The 19,296-nt window shown below is 52.5% G+C and overlaps 1 protein-coding gene across 1 annotated transcript in view; it reads right to left on the reverse strand.

Annotated features, from left to right (window-relative positions):
- LOC142297394 (uncharacterized) overlaps positions 1 to 19,296 on the reverse strand; it is a 181,706-nt gene that overhangs the window by 153,476 nt on the left and 8,934 nt on the right. The window contains exon 2 of the mRNA XM_075341620.1: positions 17,863 to 17,960. Within this exon, the coding sequence (XP_075197735.1) occupies positions 17,863 to 17,945 (83 nt within the window). The 5' untranslated portion in view covers positions 17,946 to 17,960. The remainder of the gene's footprint in view (positions 1 to 17,862; positions 17,961 to 19,296) is intronic.

Consider the following 19,296-nt stretch of genomic DNA (forward strand, 5'->3'; position numbering starts at 1 on the left):
GTAGTGAAAGTCTCTTTCTCCTCTGCACTCATTGTGTTGTAGGTAGGACTTCCCGATGTGAAACACAGGAGTCCGCTCCCGATCCTTTGTTTGGGATCCATGCCAGTCTGACGCTGACCCTTGGGATCTTCGGGCCCTGGCGGTTGCCCTATCCCTCTCTGTGGGTGGTTGTCTTCTTTTCGGGACATAGGTTGGGACAGGACCTGTAATCCTGCCCTCAATTGGTTAATTAGCTAGGCGTCAGTGCTGGTACTGGCTTCAGGGTTCAAGTACCCCCTCTGTGCACACGGTTCCGGGTCGGTTCTCCGGTGTCGGTTCCAGCGGGCCCCAACCCTGTCCCGGTCCACCTCGGATCTCCGGCTGCCGTCTTCCCGTCTCCTGCAGACTCTGGCTACCGTCTGCCACCTAGCCAAGGTGTCAGGGCTCCGACCCTGGCACCTGCGAGACTTCACTCCTCACTTGAACTCCACCTGAACTAATCTGATTGTTTTCCCACCCCGGGCTCTCCAGACCCGTAGGTGGGCATTTCCTAACCGCCTGGTCCCACCCACTGGTGTGTCCGTCCTTCCCTGAGGGGGGTGACTAGGGTTTCAGGTAGGCTTATTTAACCCTTCATGGCATAGGTGTTATGCGGGGGCCTACATGTACAACTACCTGGGTTTGCAGGGAGCTACATTAAATGCTGTGGATTTCCTGCAGCTGCACGTAACTGCATGTCAATTATTCATGCGGAAATATCTGTGGATGTCCCACCTCTCCACTATGGCGATAGAGGCCGGGACTTCCGCAGGTATTTCTACACTTGTCCCGCAGGTTTACCGCAACAAAAATGCTCGAATCCTGCAGCAATGCATAGCTGTGGATACCAGGGAGCAGCTTCGCTAAACCTGCGGAACAAGTGTGGCAAACTCCGCAAGTACGTTGTCCCATGGGCACATAACCTTAGGCTATGTGCCCACGGGAAATTAAACCTGCAAATTTATCTGCGGAAAATCCACAGATTTTCTGGATTTTCCAGATAAATCCGCAGGTTTGACCATGTACAGAGATTCCCCATGTTATCCTATGGAATATGGGGAGTGCTGTGTCCATACTTCGGATACGTACGGTTGCGGAATATGCTGCGGATGTCCCGCAGCCGCACGTAATTTCAAGTCAATTACTTCTGCGGAATTACCTGCGGAAATCCCGGCCCTCCACTATGGAGATAGAGGCCGGGACTTCCGCAGGTAAGTCGCACTGTGACCCCCTGGCCTATCAGGTCATCAGAGGGTATTGTGAAATCTGCCCTTCTACACAGTATCCACCTCCTCCTTGGTTACGGGCCCCTGACCTTTGGTGTTGCCAAGAGCAAGCTAATCAAATCAATCAATCCTAGGAACACTCTGCACCACACCCACCAGACACACCAGTGGCTGACCTGAAGGGAATAGGGTCGCCCATTTCGGTGGTTGGAAAGGGGAGGTCAAGAGTGTTAGGAGACAGTTAGTTGTGAAGTGATTCTCAAGAGGAGAGGTCAGGAGCTTGGCTCCTTGGTACTACTAGGTGGCAGACGTTGGTCTGGGCCTGGTAGGAGCTGGACCCCGGTCGCAGGGGGATCGTGACAAGGGGCACGGACTGTCAAGGAGGACAGCCGGCGGCCTTGTGCTGTCACCGGGCAGGGGCCAGGGCACGATGGGGTACGTAAACTCTAGGTCAAGAAGGAGCGTCAAGCGTCTTGACAATTTACCCAAGATCCATTCTCCACCCACTCCAAAATCGGGGTACTAGCGCAATGAGAGGGCTAGGACTTTCCCACTACATAGTCCAGAAAATCCCAAGCGTGAACCCTGAGAGCAAGCTCACCCAGTTAGCCATACAAGTGAGCGGGACCTGATAGTTCTATGCTAGAGGGACCAGTTAGAAGTGAGGTGCCACGGAAAAGGCCACAGGTTAACAAGCAACACCAATGGGCATGGGATCCAGGCGTGCTCCCTCCCTTCTGCAGCGGTGCTAAGAACTTTGGTTTACCACGGTTGTTGGTGTCAGCGTTATTGGACTGAGTGAGTACTAAAGTGATCCCTGACCGTCCCAACAGCAACTTCCTGTCACCAACACCGAGCCCCAGGGCATTCCCCCTACCCGTGGAAGGGTTAAACATCTGGCTGCCCACACCATCACCACCGGGTACCTCCCCATTGCAGTGGTGGTACTATACCTTACCACGCACCACGGGTGGCGTCACGAGGTGTCCTTACAATCCCCTGTAAATAACCCCCCTTTAACCACGAGTGGCCAGAGACCCCTCGAGCCACTGCGGATCCGGATCCGAGCAGCTGCGGCAGGCTGCTGACGCAGGGGCGGCACACCCTTGAAACTTTGGCACGTTGAACAGGATTAGTGTGCCTTAGAACCGAAAACCGCGAGTCAAAATCCCTCTTCCCGTCAAGTCCGCCATCTTTTTGCACCAAAACGCCTTCTTCCCCGTTAAAATGCGTGAAGCAGAAGTCCCGCCCTTCGTCCTGAGTGTGAGGCCGGAACCGGAAGTTCCCAGAGGGCCCCAGCGCGCGAAGGAGTGCGAAGCAGAAACCGAGGGGGCGTGCCAGAATGTCCAACAGCGGAAGAGAAGCTTGGATGCGAGGACTCTGCCATATCGTTCCTGGACGACGCAGAGCAAAGATGGCGGAGCGAGACTGGTCACCAGAGTGTGCGATTCCCGGGACCGCGATTTGGATAGAGGAAGAGACCAGGGCACGACGAGGTACGTGGACTCTAGGTCAAGAAGGAGCTTCAAGCATCTTGACAATTTACCCAACTAGGATGGAGCCTTCAAGATCCGTTCTCCACCCGCTCCAAAATCGGGGTACTAGCACAACGAGGCTGGATAGGACTTTCCCACTACATAGTCCAGAAAATCCCACACGTGAACCCTGAGAGCAAGCTCACACAGTTAGCCATACTGGTGAGCAGGACCAGATAATTCTATGCTAGAGGGACCAGTTACAAGTGAGGTGCCACGGAAAAGGCCACAGGCTAACAAGCAACACCAACGGGCACGGGATCTAGGCATGCTCCCTGCTTGCTGCAGCGGTGCTAAGAACTTTGGTTTACCACGGTTGTCGGTGTCAGCGTTATTGGACTGAGTGAGTACTAAAATGATCCCTGACTGTCCCAACGGCACATCCCTTTCACGAACACCGAGTCCCGGGGCATTCCCCCTACCTGTGGAGAAGTTAAACATCTGGCTGCCCACACCATCGCGACTGGGTACCTCCCATGCAGCGGTGGTACTACACCTTACCAAGCACCACAGGTGGCGTCACAAACTATCCTTACAATCCCCTGTAAATAACCCTCCTTTAATTCTGAGTGGCCACCCGACCCCGACCCCCGGGTCCGGAAACCCCTCGAGCCACCGTGGAATCGGATCCAAGCAGCGGAGGCAGGCTGCTGACGCGGGGGTGGCACATCCTGAATGCCCGCAGGTTTACCGAGCTATTTCGCTGTACTATCGCAGCTAAAAATAACTGCGGATTCCGGCGAGCAGCTGCGGGAAACCTGCGGACGTACCTGCAGATATATCCGCAGGTACAAACTCCCGTGGGCACATAGCCTCACACTTGCAGCAGAGTGGGAGTCGAGGGTCATTAGCATATCGCTTGCCATACGATCGTGTGAATACAGCCTAAGCCCACATCTTTCCCTGCAGATAACGGCTGAATCATTGAGTCTTCATCTGCCTCTAAAAGTTGCGATTGGAGCAGCACTGCACCTGCGGCTGGTGACCTGTTTAATGCCGTTGTTTATCTCTAACGGCATTTAATGTGTGCTGGCCAGGGGGCGCGCTCTTCTGACCCCTAATCAGCGCTCCCATGACACGATCCCAGGACAGTAATCAGTTATCATTACAGCTAGGTGGCAGATGACGACCCTTGTGTCTGCCATCTCAGTAATCCTTCCCATGGACGGCATAAAGGGCTTATGCGCACATTGCGTAATTATATGCATTTACGCTGCGTATTGCACTGCAGCGTAAATGCAGGCGTCCTGCGTCCCCAGCACAATCTATGTAGATTGTGCATGAGACGTGCGCACGTTGCTTTTATGAACGCAGCGATTGAGTGCTAAAATTTTGACCAAAATTCGTGCGTTCATAAAATGAGCATGTCAATTATTCCGTGCGCTTTGGATGCAGCTCCCACTCTGTCTATGGTGGGGGCAGCAGCCAGAGCGCAGGAAATCGGCTTTTTTTGTACAGCAAAACTACATTCATTATGCAGTGTTTCTGCAGCGATTTGAAGCGCACATGTGCTGTCAAATCGCTGCAGGATATTCAGCAGATACGTGCGCATGCGCCCTTATAGTACACTATGATTTCTTCTGTATCCAGCATTGATGTATATAGAACAAGTCATTGGACTATAGGAGGATCAAGTCCCCCTAAGGAGACTATTAAATACAGTAAAAAGTAGAAACAAAAAAACAAAAGTTCAAATCATCTCCCCTTTTACCATATTAAAAAATAATAAAAAAAATAATAATAAAAAATATATATTTGGTATTCCTGCATTCAAAAATTTCAATCTATCAAAAGATAAAATAAATTAAGACGATTGGTAAACAGCGCAAGGAGAAAAAAATCAAAACGCCAGAATTTCAGTTTTTCGGCAGCACACGACAGAAAAAAATGTAATAACAGGCAATCCAGATATTGTATATCTCCCAAAATAAGATTAATAAAAACATCAGCTCAAGGCACAAACACCAAGTTGTCACACTGCCAGATCCCAAAAAGTCCCAGAAAGTCATGAAACAAGCAAGATTTTTTTTCTCCAAAATGTTTGAGTTTTTTTCACCATTTAATTAAACCTAAAACGATACATGCTTGGTATCTTCTTAGTCGTGCTGACTGGAAAATCATATTGATAGGTCAGTGTTATGGTAAAATAGAAGCTGTACATAAAAAATAACAAAGAACAAGTGCAGACATTCACTTTTTTTGCCATTCACCACAGTTGGATTTTTTATTTCCTGCTGAACATTACAACATACGATAAAAAGGATAGTATCATTCAAAAGTACAATACATCACACAAAAAAAAAGACCTCAGATGACAGAAACATAAAAAGTTATGGCTTTTGGAATAAAGACATTAAAAAACAAAAGCAGAAAAAATAAGAATTTCAGGGATGTTTGCTATTTCGCCACATTTGGAATTTTTTTTCCTGCTTACCATTACATCATATGATAAAATGGATAGTGTCATTAAAAAGTACAACATGTCCCACAAAAAACAAGACCTCAGATGATAGAAAAATAAAAAAGTTATGGCTTTTGTAATAAAGAGTAGAGTTGAGCGCGGTTCGCGGTTCGTGGTTCTCCAGTTCGCGGCTCGAGTGATTTTGGGGGCTGTTCTAGATCGAACTAGAACTCGAGCTTTTTGCTAAAGCTCGATAGTTCTAGATACGTTTGAGAACGGTTCTAGCAGCAAAAAGCCAAGCTAATTACTAGCTGGCTTTCCGCTGTAATAGTGTATGTCACTCTGTGACTCACACTATTATGAAATTTCAGCGTATAGTGTGCGGGAACAGCGCATTCAGATCACTGCTGCTGGGATAACGGTGATCACCATTTTTTTTTCCCCTGTCTTCCTTTCCTAAGCGTGCGCGTGTAGTGGGGCGGGCCAGCATGTCAGCCAATCCCAGACACACACACAGCTAAGTGGACTTTTAGCCAGAGAAGCAACGGCATGTGTGATAGGATGTCCATGTCACATTTCCCTGCATTATAAAAATGGGTATCTGCCCGTCCGGACGTCATTATCTCTTCTGCGTCTGGGTGTCAGTCACCGCTGGCGTAGCTCCTATCTCCGATACTGCTGTGCACGCTCTATACACAGCGCTATACAGAATAGGGATAGAAGTTTCTATTAGCCCTTGTAAGGGCTAATACCGGCAGGCTCAGAGCCTTAGGTGACAGTCAGGTCCGTGGTAACAGATTTTAACAGCTACAGATAACAGCGTCTGTGTAGCTAAGGTCAGGGACTTCTTCGCTGCATTTGTGGCGCCCCTGACCTGGTCAGGCACCACTGAGTACTGCACCCATGCTGGGGACAGTACAATACAGGTAATCCAGAAGGCTGACCGAGGTGTGACTACACAGGCGCATAGTGATCAGGTCTCACACATGTACCTTTGAGAGGACCCCTGGGGATCCCAGGAGGGGGCAAAGCCTTCACCTCCACTTGAGGAGTGGAGGGGGCGAAGCCTCCATCTTCACTCAAGGGGTGTGGTAGAGAGCCTGGTTGCTAGGTGGCGTAGGCAGGCACAAAGGGAAAAGAGAAGGAGGAGAAAGGAGTCTGAAGCAGCGTGTGGAGGAGTGAGGAGCATGGAAGTGGAGCTCAGACAGGAGCAGCAGTGCAGGTCCCACGAGTGAGCCAGTTTAGTGTGCAGTCCAGGAAGAGCAGAAGCAGACCCTGGAGCTGTTACAGTCTAACAGCGTCCGCGCAGTGACTACCGACGGGGGAGAACGGTCACCTGGTAGTGCTGCCCGAACACCACACACAGCTGGAGAGAGAGCAGTGTAGTGGAAAGTAAGGAGACTGTCAGGGAGTACCAGGCCCAAACGGGCGGCAGATCCCGATGCGGGGATAGATCCACCTTTCCTTGCTAAACCTGCCGGTGTGGGGCCCTTAACGCCCACGCCACAACACCACAAAAGCCGCAGCCACGTAGCCACAGTTAGGGCCCATAGTTCACAGGAGGCAAGCAGCTGGAGTGATCTGGTCCAGGCGACAAGCAAACGGCAAACAAACGAGGGGAGCAGCTACTTCCCTGGGTGACCCCCATAGGGACTAAAAGTCGGGGTTACCACAAACCACAGAAGGGCTAAGGAAGGCGAGTCGGTAGTCACCCTCATCAGTCAGCCTGAAGGACACCTGGTTCCAGCCTGGTTCATCCCAGCTACGCCCGGGTTACTCACTCTGCCACCTTCTGTGAGTAAAACCCCTAAAAGACATTCTGCTTGTGTGGAGTTATTCTGCGCCTTGTGGTTCTACACACCTACACAGGGCCCTGGGGCTTGCCTCACTCTCAGGAGGCTATTACAACTGGCTGCACCCACCATCAGCCCCAGGCATCCCTTAACCTGCAGTGGCGGTCCCCACTGACCGCAATTCTGAGAGTGGCGTCACGACAATCCTAAAAGAAGATCTCCTACCTGTGACAAGATCCAGCTGCGTGGAGTCCCTGAAGGTAATGCACCGACACAGCACTTGTGGGGCTTCACATCTGGCGTCACGAACAGGATAAGGACTAGACCTGTTCAGACAGGTGACCATGTGCCTGGGCGGTCCGCTTGAAAAATTGGAAGCGCCGCCATATTGCCACCATGAAAAGCGCGCTGAAAAACAACAGCAGCCCGCGCTGGGAGAAGTTACCGCCCACGAAGAGGTGTGGCTACCCAGAGATCCCCTGCAGAGTCCTGACCTCGCAAGTGAAGAGAGCGGAGGCGTTCAGAGACGTCGGGACAGAAAGGGAGCCAGAAGCCTGCTGCTGGAAGAGGCAGAGCAGAAACTGAAGAGCCTGCTACTGGAGGCAGCGACGAGTCCACTGCTGGGAAATCGTGCAGAAGAAGGCGCAGAGGAAATGGCGTCTGAACGCAGAAACCCAGAACCAGGCTCCGCTGCCTGGTGGTATCGGGAGCTTGCCCAGTTCTGCGACCGACTGGAGACCCGGGTCGTAGAGCAGATCAGAGAGGAACGCACGGAGCTTCTGGAGATGGCTGCCGCGGTGCAGGCCTATGAGGAAAAAGCTGCGCGACGAGTGCCAGACCGAGCGGCGACGACTCAGACCCCGATGGTGCCACCGATGGGTGAGTCCAGTGTTGCCCCTGCCAGCGCGAGTGCCCCGACCCCTGCTGCCACGCCCGCGGTCCCTGAAGAGGCGCCCGGCGCGGCGACGCTGAACCAGGCCGCAGCCACGCCAGGTGCGGCCCGCCAAGCCCAGGCCGCCGCAGCGATGCCCTGCCCGGCCCGCAAAGATCCGGCTGCCACCGCGACCCTCATCCATGCCGCGGGTGTGACGCTGACCCAGGCCGCCGCCTTGCTAGGCCCGGCCCGCCAAGACCCCACCGCAGCAGCGACGCTCATCCACGCCGCAGGCGAGGTGCTGAACCAGGCCGCAGCCACGCCAGGTGCGGCCCGCCAAGCTCCGATCGCTGCAGCGACGCCCAGCCCAGCCTGCACAGATCCCATCGTAGCTGCGACGCCAATCCAGGCCGCCGCAGCGATGCCCTGCCCGGCCCGCCAAGAACCGGCCACAGTAGCGACGCCCGCTAAGACTCCAGCTGCGACCCTGATTGCAACTGCAACGCTGATCCAGGCCGCAGCCATGTCGGGCGCGGCCCGCCAAGACCAGGCCGCCGCCATGTCGGGCGCGGCCCGCCAAGACCAGGCCGCCGCCATGCAGGGCGCGGCCCGCCAAGACCAGGCCGCCGCCATGTCAGGCGCGGCCCGCCAAGACAAGAAAGTACCTCTGTTTACCCCGGCCTGCAAGGCCAGAGCAGACACCGCTCCCCAGTCTAAGGAAGTCCCTGCTAGGAAGTCCCTGATAGGAGAGGACCCCGAATACTGGAAGCTGAAGGCTGACCTAGAGGCCCAGTTCCCACAGGAGATGGTGGATCGGTACCTGCTCCCTCCGCACACCCCCAAGGCGACTTCTGCAGTAACCACGCCAAAGAGTCCTCCGCCAGGGCCTGCTGATGACCACCCATCCCCGGCGCTGCCACAACAGGAGTGCTCAGAAGAACTAAGGGGGAGGGGAGGCCAGGAAGCTGAGGAGCTGACCCCGGAGCCATCAGCAGTGGATCCATGCCCAGAGCCAGAGATGCTGCCGTATTCCCGCTGGGATGAAGAGGAAGATTTGTCCAGAAACCTCACCTGGGAGCCTGCAAACAGTGAAGCCGCAACCCAGCAGAACCCAGCCCGTAGGACACGGCGCCGTAGCAGAACAAGGTTTTCCCCTGCACCGCAGTCTCCAGAGCAGAAAGACGAAGTCATGGCCAGAGACTTGGAAGAGAAACGGTTCTTGAGAAGGGCCAAATCCCAGGTTAGAGGCCCACTTTGTCGTGGTGTAGTAGAAGACTTCAGCTTGAAATCAGGATATGGCTTCATAGTTGCACCTGGCATGAAAGAAGGCATCTTTGTGAATAGAAGGGATGTTAGAGCCCATTTGCCTAGAGGACATCCAGGAAGAAACTTACAGATGGGAGATACAGTGGAATTCACAATGCATCAGGGAGAAAGAGGATGGTATGCATTGGATGTTACACCATGTTCCAGAAATCCCTACAGTAATCCTGTAAAAGAAACAGACACAGAAAAAGAAACAGACACAGAAGAAGAAAGGAAAGATAAAGGACCCACTGATGAGACTACCTCCGATGATGAGAGAAATGAAGAAAACAACAGGTGCCGCAGCCCTACAGGCCCAAGCCCTGGTAAGGAGGAATCTATGTAAAGTAAAGAAAGAAGTACAGCAAGTTACAGTTTTGACCAGTTTGCAACGTTTATAAGTTTAAGCATGTGCCCACATGAACTAATGTGAGAAACCCATAAACCTTAAGGCTATGAACTGGCTATAGCCACAAACTCTCGCAGTGTACATAGTTACCCCAGAGGTACCACCACCAGAGCCAGCCTGTTTAGGGGCTTGGCTCACCTGCAACCAGGGAGCACGTCCGTTTATGGGGCCTTGGCTCGCCTGCAACCAGGGAGCATGCCTGTTTATGGGGCCTGGCTCTCCACCACAAAGAGGGTACCTGGTCAGCACCAACTGTGGAGGCCGCCTCTACATCCTGCCAGAAGAGGCTGAAGGCGCGGCTCCACCAGGCCAGGTATACCCTGAAGACCACCAGCCCATGAAAGCCGCCTCTACATCCTGCCAGAAGTGGCTGAAGGCGCGGCCAACGTGCGAGGGTTTTGGGTGGGTTAACGGACTTGTGGGTGGAGGGTGGTGATGTATGGTACCTGGTGGTTTTAAAATGTTTTACCATGTTTTACTGTTTTATGCATTTTAAAATGTTGTCTTGCAGCCCGAGGACGTGCTGGTGATAACTAAGGGGGAATGTGGCGCCCCTGACCTGGTCAGGCACCACTGAGTACTGCACCCATGCTGGGGACAGTACAATACAGGTAATCCAGAAGGCTGACCGAGGTGTGACTACACAGGCGCATAGTGATCAGGTCTCACACATGTACCTTTGAGAGGACCCCTGGGGATCCCAGGAGGGGGCAAAGCCTTCACCTCCACTTGAGGAGTGGAGGGGGCGAAGCCTCCATCTCCACTCAAGGGGTGTGGTAGAGAGCCTGGTTGCTAGGTGGCGTAGGCAGGCACAAAGGGAAAAGAGAAGGAGGAGAAAGGAGTCTGAAGCAGCGTGTGGAGGAGTGAGGAGCATGGAAGTGGAGCTCAGACAGGAGCAGCAGTGCAGGTCCCACGAGTGAGCCAGTTTAGTGTGCAGTCCAGGAAGAGCAGAAGCAGACCCTGGAGCTGTTACAGTCTAACAGCGTCCGCGCAGTGACTACCGACGGGGGAGAACGGTCACCTGGTAGTGCTGCCCGAACACCACACACAGCTGGAGAGAGAGCAGTGTAGTGGAAAGTAAGGAGACTGTCAGGGAGTACCAGGCCCAAACGGGCGGCAGATCCCGATGCGGGGATAGATCCACCTTTCCTTGCTAAACCTGCCGGTGTGGGGCCCTTAACGCCCACGCCACAACACCACAAAAGCCGCAGCCACGTAGCCACAGTTAGGGCCCATAGTTCACAGGAGGCAAGCAGCTGGAGTGATCTGGTCCAGGCGACAAGCAAACGGCAAACAAACGAGGGGAGCAGCTACTTCCCTGGGTGACCCCCATAGGGACTAAAAGTCGGGGTTACCACAAACCACAGAAGGGCTAAGGAAGGCGAGTCGGTAGTCACCCTCATCAGTCAGCCTGAAGGACACCTGGTTCCAGCCTGGTTCATCCCAGCTACGCCCGGGTTACTCACTCTGCCACCTTCTGTGAGTAAAACCCCTGAAAGACATTCTGCTTGTGTGGAGTTATTCTGCGCCTTGTGGTTCTACACACCTACACAGGGCCCTGGGGCTTGCCTCACTCTCAGGAGGCTATTACAACTGGCTGCACCCACCATCAGCCCCAGGCATCCCTTAACCTGCAGTGGCGGTCCCCACTGACCGCAATTCTAAGAGTGGCGTCACGACAATCCTAAAAGAAGATCTCCTACCTGTGACAAGATCCAGCTGCGTGGAGTCCCTGAAGGTAATGCACCGACACAGCACATGTGGGGCTTCACACATTTCCCCATTAGGAGGGATAGAAAGTGAGGCTTCCTTTCCTGTACACTGACCCACAACCCTGCCACTGTACCCTCCTGCCCTTTGCACACTCAAACTCATTGTTACTAAGCCATTAAACTAGCAAACACTGAGTAAACTTAGTGGCATCCTAAAAGTGGCTGTTGGACTTCCATTAGTGTCCCACTAGTGCAAATCTATTTGCAGCACCTTTGCATTGCACACTCAAACTCATTGTTACTAAGCCATTATACTAGCAAACACTGAGTAAACTTAGTGGCATCCTAAAAGTGGCTGTTGGACTTCCATTAGTGTCCCACTAGTGCAAATCTATTTGCAGCACCTCTGCATTGCACACTCAAACTCATTGTTACTAAGCCATTATACTAGCAAACTATGCTGCCAGTTTAAGGGCCGTAGATGCATTGTCAGGGATAATTATTGTTGTTTATTCTGCTGTTAATAAAGCTAGACCACCGCTGCAATCTACACCACCTCTCAATTTTTACTACCACATTTTAAGTGCACAATCTTGTCGCAATCAAAATGAGTGGCAAAATGACAGATGCTGGTGGAAAGGGGAAGAGGCGTGTTGGAAAAGGGAAAAAAAGGGTTTGTCCATGGGGAAGGTAGCAAAGCTCCATTAACATCTGCTGAAGATAGACCATCTTCCAGCAAAAGTAAGATGTCTACTACTTACCGTGGACAATCCGATGTGCTCCCTTTTTTACGGACACGAACAACTGGAACAAAGGTAGATGATGGCCAAAAAAAAATGCTTGAATGGATCTCAAGTGGTCCAACAAGTGCAATCTCCGCCACCTCAACTACCGCATTCAAAAAACACCAGTCCTCGGAGTTGTCATCCCAATCACACTTGCTTTCTCCCAGCTCTGAAGTCTCCATCTGCCCTGCACAGTATGGTGGAACTGAGATGGCTGAGTCTGCAGAGCTGTTCAGTCACACTATAGCCTGGGAATCAGAGGTCTGCTCCCAAGCTACAGTGAGTACAGACTAGGAAATGGTCTGCAGTGATGCCCAGAAACTTTGTGACTCAGATTCAGGCCGTGATGAACAAGTTTCTGAGCATAATGTTGACCCTTATTCACAAACTGAAACACCTGTTGTAATAGACAATGAGGAAAATACTGATGACGATGAGACGCAGATACCAGATTGTGATGACAACTTAAATATTCAGTCAGGGCAAGAAGAGGCTCGGTCTGAGGGTGAGGGAAGTGCAAACACAACAATTGATGAGGAAGTTCTAGATCCCACCAACTGTCAACCCACAGTCAGGCACTCGAGGAGGTAAACAGAGGCGGTGGAGGAGGATGCAACTGACGACGAAGTTACTTTGCGCCTTCCTGGACAGAGTCGGAGTACTGGTAGCACGTCTACAACTGCATCCTCAGCCACCACTCTGCCTCTGAGCACTAGTCGGGGTGGCTCAGCAGGTCGCATGCCCTCCAAGCCTTGCCTAGCCTGGTCCTTTTTTGACATAGCAAAAGATCGCCCAAATTATGTGATCTGTAAAATTTGTTGTGATTCTGTTAGTAGAGGGCAAAACCTCAGCAGTTTGACAACTTCTTCCATGAATCGTCACATGAATAAATATCATATGTCCCAGTGGGAAGCTCACCGTGCTGCAATGCGGCCTAGCAGAGCGAACCATCCACCGCCTGCCCCTTCCAGTGCATCCGCGCGCTCTTCATCTTCTAGGACTGTGGGGACAGCTGTCACACCTGGTTTTCCACGCAGAACTTCCACCACTGAAACCGCAACAGGCAGTTTGCTTGGTAGGTCGTCAGTTGGTTTGGAAGGGGAAACAAGTGCGTGTGTACAGCTCTCTCAGACATCGATAGCACCAACGTTGGATGAAGGCAACAACATGTCTCCGCCTGCACTTTCCTCACAAACCTGCATTTTTCCAGGGACACCCTACTCAACACCGTCTACACACAGCAGCCAGATCTCTGTCCCTCAGATGTGGACAAATAAAAGGCCATTTCCTGCGACCCATGACAAAGCTCAAAGGTTGACTTTATCCCTCTGTAAGCTCTTGGCTACCGAAATGCTGCCTTTCCACCTGGTGGACACACAGGATTTTAGAGACCTTATGTCTGTCGCTGTGCCCCAGTACCAGATGCCCAGTCGCCACTACTTCTCGAAGAAAGGTGTGCCTGCGCTACACCAGCATGTCGCACACAACATCACCGCTTCCTTGAGAAACTCTGTGTGTGAACGGGTGCATTTCACCACCGATACTTGGACCAGTAAGCATGGACAGTGACGTTACATGTCGCTGACTGGGCACTGGGTAACTATGGTGATAGATGGTGAAGGGTCTGCTGCACAAGTCTTGCCGTCCCCATGACTTGTGTGTCAATCCTCTGTCTGTCCAAGTTCCGCCACTGCTTCTGCTTCCTCCACCTCGTCTGGGTCCTCCACCTCCGCCCCAAGCCTGCCTGGTCAGGCCACCAGCATTCTAACTGCGCAGAAGGAATCACGCACCCCTCTTTACTATGCTGGCAGCAGAGCGCAACGGCATCAGGCGGTCTTTAGCTTGAAATATCTTGGAAATAAGAGTCACACAGCGGCTGAGTTGTGGGTAGCTCTGGAGACTGAGTTTAATAAATGGTTGTCTCCACTCAACCTGCAGCCTGGTAAGACCGTGTGCGACAATGCTGCAAACCTGGGTGCGGCCCTTCGCCTGGGCAAGGTGACACACATACCATGTATGGCTCATGTGTTGAACCTTGTTTTCCAGCAATTTTTAACACATTATCCCAGCCTAGATGGCCTTCTGAACAGGGCACAAAAACTGTCTGCTCACTTCCGCCGTTCAACCACCTCTGCTGAGCGACTTGCATCGCTCCAGAAGTCTTTCGGCCTGCCGGTTCATCGCCTGAAATGCGATGTGCCGACACGCTGGAATTCGACTCTCCACATGTTACAGCGACTGTGGCAGCACCGTCGAGCCCTGGTGCAATACGTCATGATGTATAGCCTGGGCCAACGAGATGCAGAGGTGGCACAGATCACCCTGATGGAGTGGTCTCAGATCAAGGACCTATGCACCTTTCTGCACAGTTTCAATATGGCGACGAATATGTTTAGCGCTGACAATGCCATTATCAGCATGACAATTCCAGTCATTTACATGCTGGAGCACACGCTAAACACTATTCGGAGTCAGGGGGTGGGACAACAGGAAGGGGAGGAACTACAGGAGGATTCATATGCGCAAGACACAACAACATCACCAAGGTCCAGACGTTCATCATCACCAACATGGCAGGCATGGGACCATGGGGGACAGGGATCAACAAGGGCGCATAGTAGCAGGCGAAATGTTGAGGAAGGTGCAGGAGAATATGAAGAAATGGAGGACGAACTGTCCATGGATATGGAAGACTCAGCGGATGAGGGAGACCTTGTTCAAATTTCTGTTGAAAGAGGTTGGGGGGAGATGTCAGAGGAAGAAAGAACGGTTAGCACCTCTATGCCACAAACACAGCGTGGACTTGGTCCGCATGGCTGCGCAAGACACAAGAGCGCCTTCTTGCTGCTCTACCTACAACATGACCTTCGTATTGTCAAAATTATAAGTGATGATGACTACTGGCTTGCCACACTATTAGATCCCCGGTACAAGTCCAAATTTTGTGACATAATTCCAGCCATAGAAAGGGACGCACGTATGCAGGAGTATCAGCAGAAGCTGTTACTCGATCTTAGCTCGGCTTTTCCACCAAACAACCATGGTGCAGGGAGTGAATCTCCCAGTTGTAACTTGACAAACATGGGACGGTCTCGTCATCTTCAACAGTCTACCCGTACCAGTAGGACTGTATCTGGTGCTGGTATCAGCGATTTTATTGAATCTTTTCATAATTTTTTTAGACCATCCTTTGCAAGGCCACCAGAGACAACAAGTCTGACACATAGTCAACGACTGGAGAGGATGATACAGGAGTATCTCCAAATGAACATCGATGCCATGACTTTGCAAATGGAGCCTTGCTCATTTTGGGCTTCAAATCTTGAAAAATTGCCAGAGCTCTCCACTTACGCCTTGGAGATTTTGTCGTGTCCAGCTGCCAGCGTTGTCTCTGAACGTGTCTTCAGTGCTGCTGGGTGTGTGCTGACAGATAAGCGCACGCGTCTGTCCAGTGACAATGTGGACAGACTGACGTTCATCAAAATGAACAAGTCATGAATCTGTGGCGCCCTGGACTAGCCAGGTTGTCACAGATACTACAACATACACCCCCACCCTGAGACAGGCACATCAGCCAGACACAAAATCCTTGTTGCCTCCCTCCAGGGGCTGATGTCTACACCAGCTGGGGTGGAGACAGGCGGGTGGCCCCACCCACTGAGGAGTTCACAGTCCTGGAGGCGGGAAAAGGAAGTCAGATCAGTTAGGGAAGTGCAAGTGAAAGGAGTGAAGTAGGAGTGGAGAAGTAAACTGACGGTGTCCGGGTGTGTGGCACGGGCACTAAGAGCAAGGTTGGCAGATGGTGGTGGCCGTCTGCAGGAGAGGCAGATCAACGCGAAACCGTAGGACCGGGGACGGGCGGTGGCCCGCCGGTACTGAACCGGGGAGCGAAGTGAAGCCAGCACACACAGGCAGGGCCTACGGACCCAGACCAGGCTTGGAGTCGCCATTAGAGGTCAAATCCGTCAGTGACAGGAACCCCAGGGGTTTCCTAACAGCCAAGACCCGATTGAAGGCAACCGTCCAACTAACAGAAGGAAATACAGCTACCGCCACAGCTAGAGTTCCAAGGGCCAGAGCCTGCGGGCAAAAGGGCTCCTCCAGCACATATATACGCTGGGGAGCGGGTTACCGGTTGGAATCCATCGGGACCGAACATACACAAAAGTGCAGGGAAAGGCAGCCACCGCTAACCGTCCAGGAGAAGCCACAGCAGCCGGCTGCGGGACCCGTCCATCCAGCCGTTTGGTTTACCAGAGACTTTGCGTACCTTTTGTGGCTGAGTGAGTACTACCGTGCCGTCTGGCACCGCGCTGCGCAGTCCAAGCAACCCTGCACCCATCCAACCCTGCCTCCCCGTCATCTCACCGAGCCCCAGGACCACCAACCCCTACCAACGGAGAGGAAAACAACATCCCAGCTGCTCCCTGCCATCGCTCCCGGGATCCCCGTCACCAGCAACGGTGGTGCCCAACCTCACCACAACCCGTGGGTGGCGTCATGGACCAAATCCCCAAACCAAACTACCCCCTTTCACTCACGGGCGAGGAGCGCCTCTCGAGTCCCCGGATTCGGCCCACCACTCGAGCCACCGAGCAGCCATCGCATCAGCGCCGGACCCGAGCGTTAGCGAGCGCAGTGTAGCGGCGTCCTTCCCTGCCCGCAACAGATCCACAAGGAATTTACTACCCCTGTGTCATCCTGGGGAGAGTAAATGCTTGTGGATTTTGAATGTTCTTAAGGCAAATCTACCTGTGAAGTGTACAACTGGGGCACAAGTGCTGCTGTGGAGCCCTTCAGGTGCGGTGCAGCATGGTACTACCCTTAGGGACTCCACGGGATGGAACGGTCGGGTCACAGGTAGGGAACCTTCGTTTTGGGATTTGCCGTGACGCCACTCTCAGAATTGCGGTCAGTGAGGACCACCACTGCAGGTTAAGGGATGCCTGGGGCTGATGGTGGGTGCAGTCAGTATAATAGCCTCCTGAGAGTGAGGCAAGCCCCAGGCCCCTGTGTATGTGTGTGGGACCACAGGTCGCAGAATGACTCAAACACAGTCCAAGTAGTCTTTTAACGTGTTTACTCACTGTTTAGAGGTCACGGTGAGATGCCCGGGCGACACTGTGATAACCAGGTAGAACCAGGAATTCCAGGAGGCCGTTCTGAGGGTAGCTGTCCACTCGCCCTCCTTGCACTCTTTCTGTTTGGGAGGATCCCTTGCCTGAAGCGTGGTAGGACTCCTCCAGGGAAGCTGTTACTACCCTGCTCCCCTCTCTCTGGCCCGTCTGCCGGCAGCGTGGCCTTGGTGGGATGGCTTCTGGCCCTGTCCCCTTATGGGCCTGGTGATTGCTGCTTGGCTCGAGCTCTGTGTAGTCGTGGTGAGGGCATTAAGTACCCCCCCACCTGTAGGTTAAGCAGCTCTGGATGATTTGCTGCCCGTACTGGGGATCTGTTTCCCCTTGCGTGCTCGGATACCAGGATCTCCGTACTCAGCCACCCCTCTCTCTGGATGTCTTTCAGGCCGACCCACGGTGCCCTTTCTCCCCCGCTTTCAGCTACTGCACTCCTCAGGACCTGTCTTACACGAGAGCCCCTCTGCTCCCTTCCACACACCTCAACCTCCAGCTCCCGACTTCCCTCACTTCCTCTCTGCCCTGCTTCCTAGCAACCAGCCTCGGAGCACACCCCTTGCTGGGAATTGAAAGTTAACCCCTACTGGCTACCCAAGGGTCCCCTCTAGTGATGTGGGAGACCTGGTCACTATGTGTTTGTGTGTGCACCTCATCCTGGCCTTTGGAGATTACCTGGAGGCATTGTCCCCGCATGGGTGCAATACTCTGTGGTGCCTGACCAGGTCAGGGGCGCCACATTCCCCCTTAGTTATCATCAGCACGTCCTCGGGCTGCAAAGACAAGAGAAAAGAAAAAAAAGGTAAATACAAACTTTTCCCACACAGAGGCAATTATTTACATTTAAACATACCAGGTACCATTCCACCACCAACCACCCACATGTCCGAACCCCACCCAAAAACCTCCAGGAGGTAGGTCGCCGGTCCTTTTGGTGACCAGGGCTGGGCCATCACATTCCCCAGACCTTTCCTCCAATCTTCCTCTCCTGAGGAGAGTGGTGTAAGGTAGGCCCCATAAACAGGCGTACCCGCTTCCGAGTGTTGGAGGGCAGGCCCCATAAACAGGCGTGCCCCCTTGTTGGTGCAGAGCCATGCCCCCTAACAGGCAGACTCTGTGGTTGATACCAAGGAGGCAACTTTTTACAATGCAAAGGTTTGTGGTTAAAGCCAGTTCATAACCGGTGGTCCATTTTTTTTTTTTAAAGTGCACGTGAACTAGTGCAAAGAAAACATTTTAAAGAGGTCTCACAATAGTCCTTGTGGGCACATTTCACTTAAACGTTACTTAACTGTAAACAGGTTAAACATTACATTTCATACCGTCACTTTGAACTAAACTGTACTTTCTCTATAGCGTAATGGGAGCTGACCAAAGTTGCTGCGGGTTGACCTACGCAGTACTATACTGTCACCTGTCTGAGGTTGTATCCTCCCACCCGATGTATGTGTCTCAATGTGAATAATAGGTGTACTAGGTATTGATACCAGTGCATGGTCTTCTGCTTCAGCTACATTTGGCTCTTCCAGGTTCTGAACAGGTTCTTCTGGGTCTCTTACTTCTCCAGACTGAGGGAATGTAATAACCGGAATAACTACTGCTCCATTGTATTGAGGCCAACTTGCTGGAAAATCTCCAAGTACAGTATGGATCATCTTTTCTTTTGGTTCTTGAACTGGCAAAGGGTTGGGACTTTCTTCAGGGGTTCTTAGTTGTCCAGGACATTTCTTTAAGCGATCTCTAGAAACGACAGCTGTTGTTTTTCCTCCATCCTTGCTGATACGGCATGTCTTTTCATTGCTAAGCGTCGATGGTAACACAGTATAGGGTTCTTCTTCCCAGTGATTGTCAAGTTTATGATGTCTTCTCTTTCTCTTGAGAACTATATCTCCTGGCATCAAAGGAACAGCAGGTGCTTTCCGATTGTAGGCCTTTTCTTGTTTCTCATGCTGCTGAGTCAGGCTTCGCTCCACACACTCTTGTACTTTCTTGTATTGGGCTTGGCGGTTGGAATCCCAATCAGCACCTTGTAGATGGTCTTCAGGGGTCTCAACTCCCATTTCCAGATCTACTGGCAATCTCCCTGGTCTGGCCCTCATCAGGTATGCC

The sequence above is a fragment of the Anomaloglossus baeobatrachus genome, chromosome 3, assembly GCF_048569485.1.
Source record: "Anomaloglossus baeobatrachus isolate aAnoBae1 chromosome 3, aAnoBae1.hap1, whole genome shotgun sequence".
Taxonomy (NCBI): Eukaryota; Metazoa; Chordata; class Amphibia; order Anura; family Aromobatidae; genus Anomaloglossus; species Anomaloglossus baeobatrachus.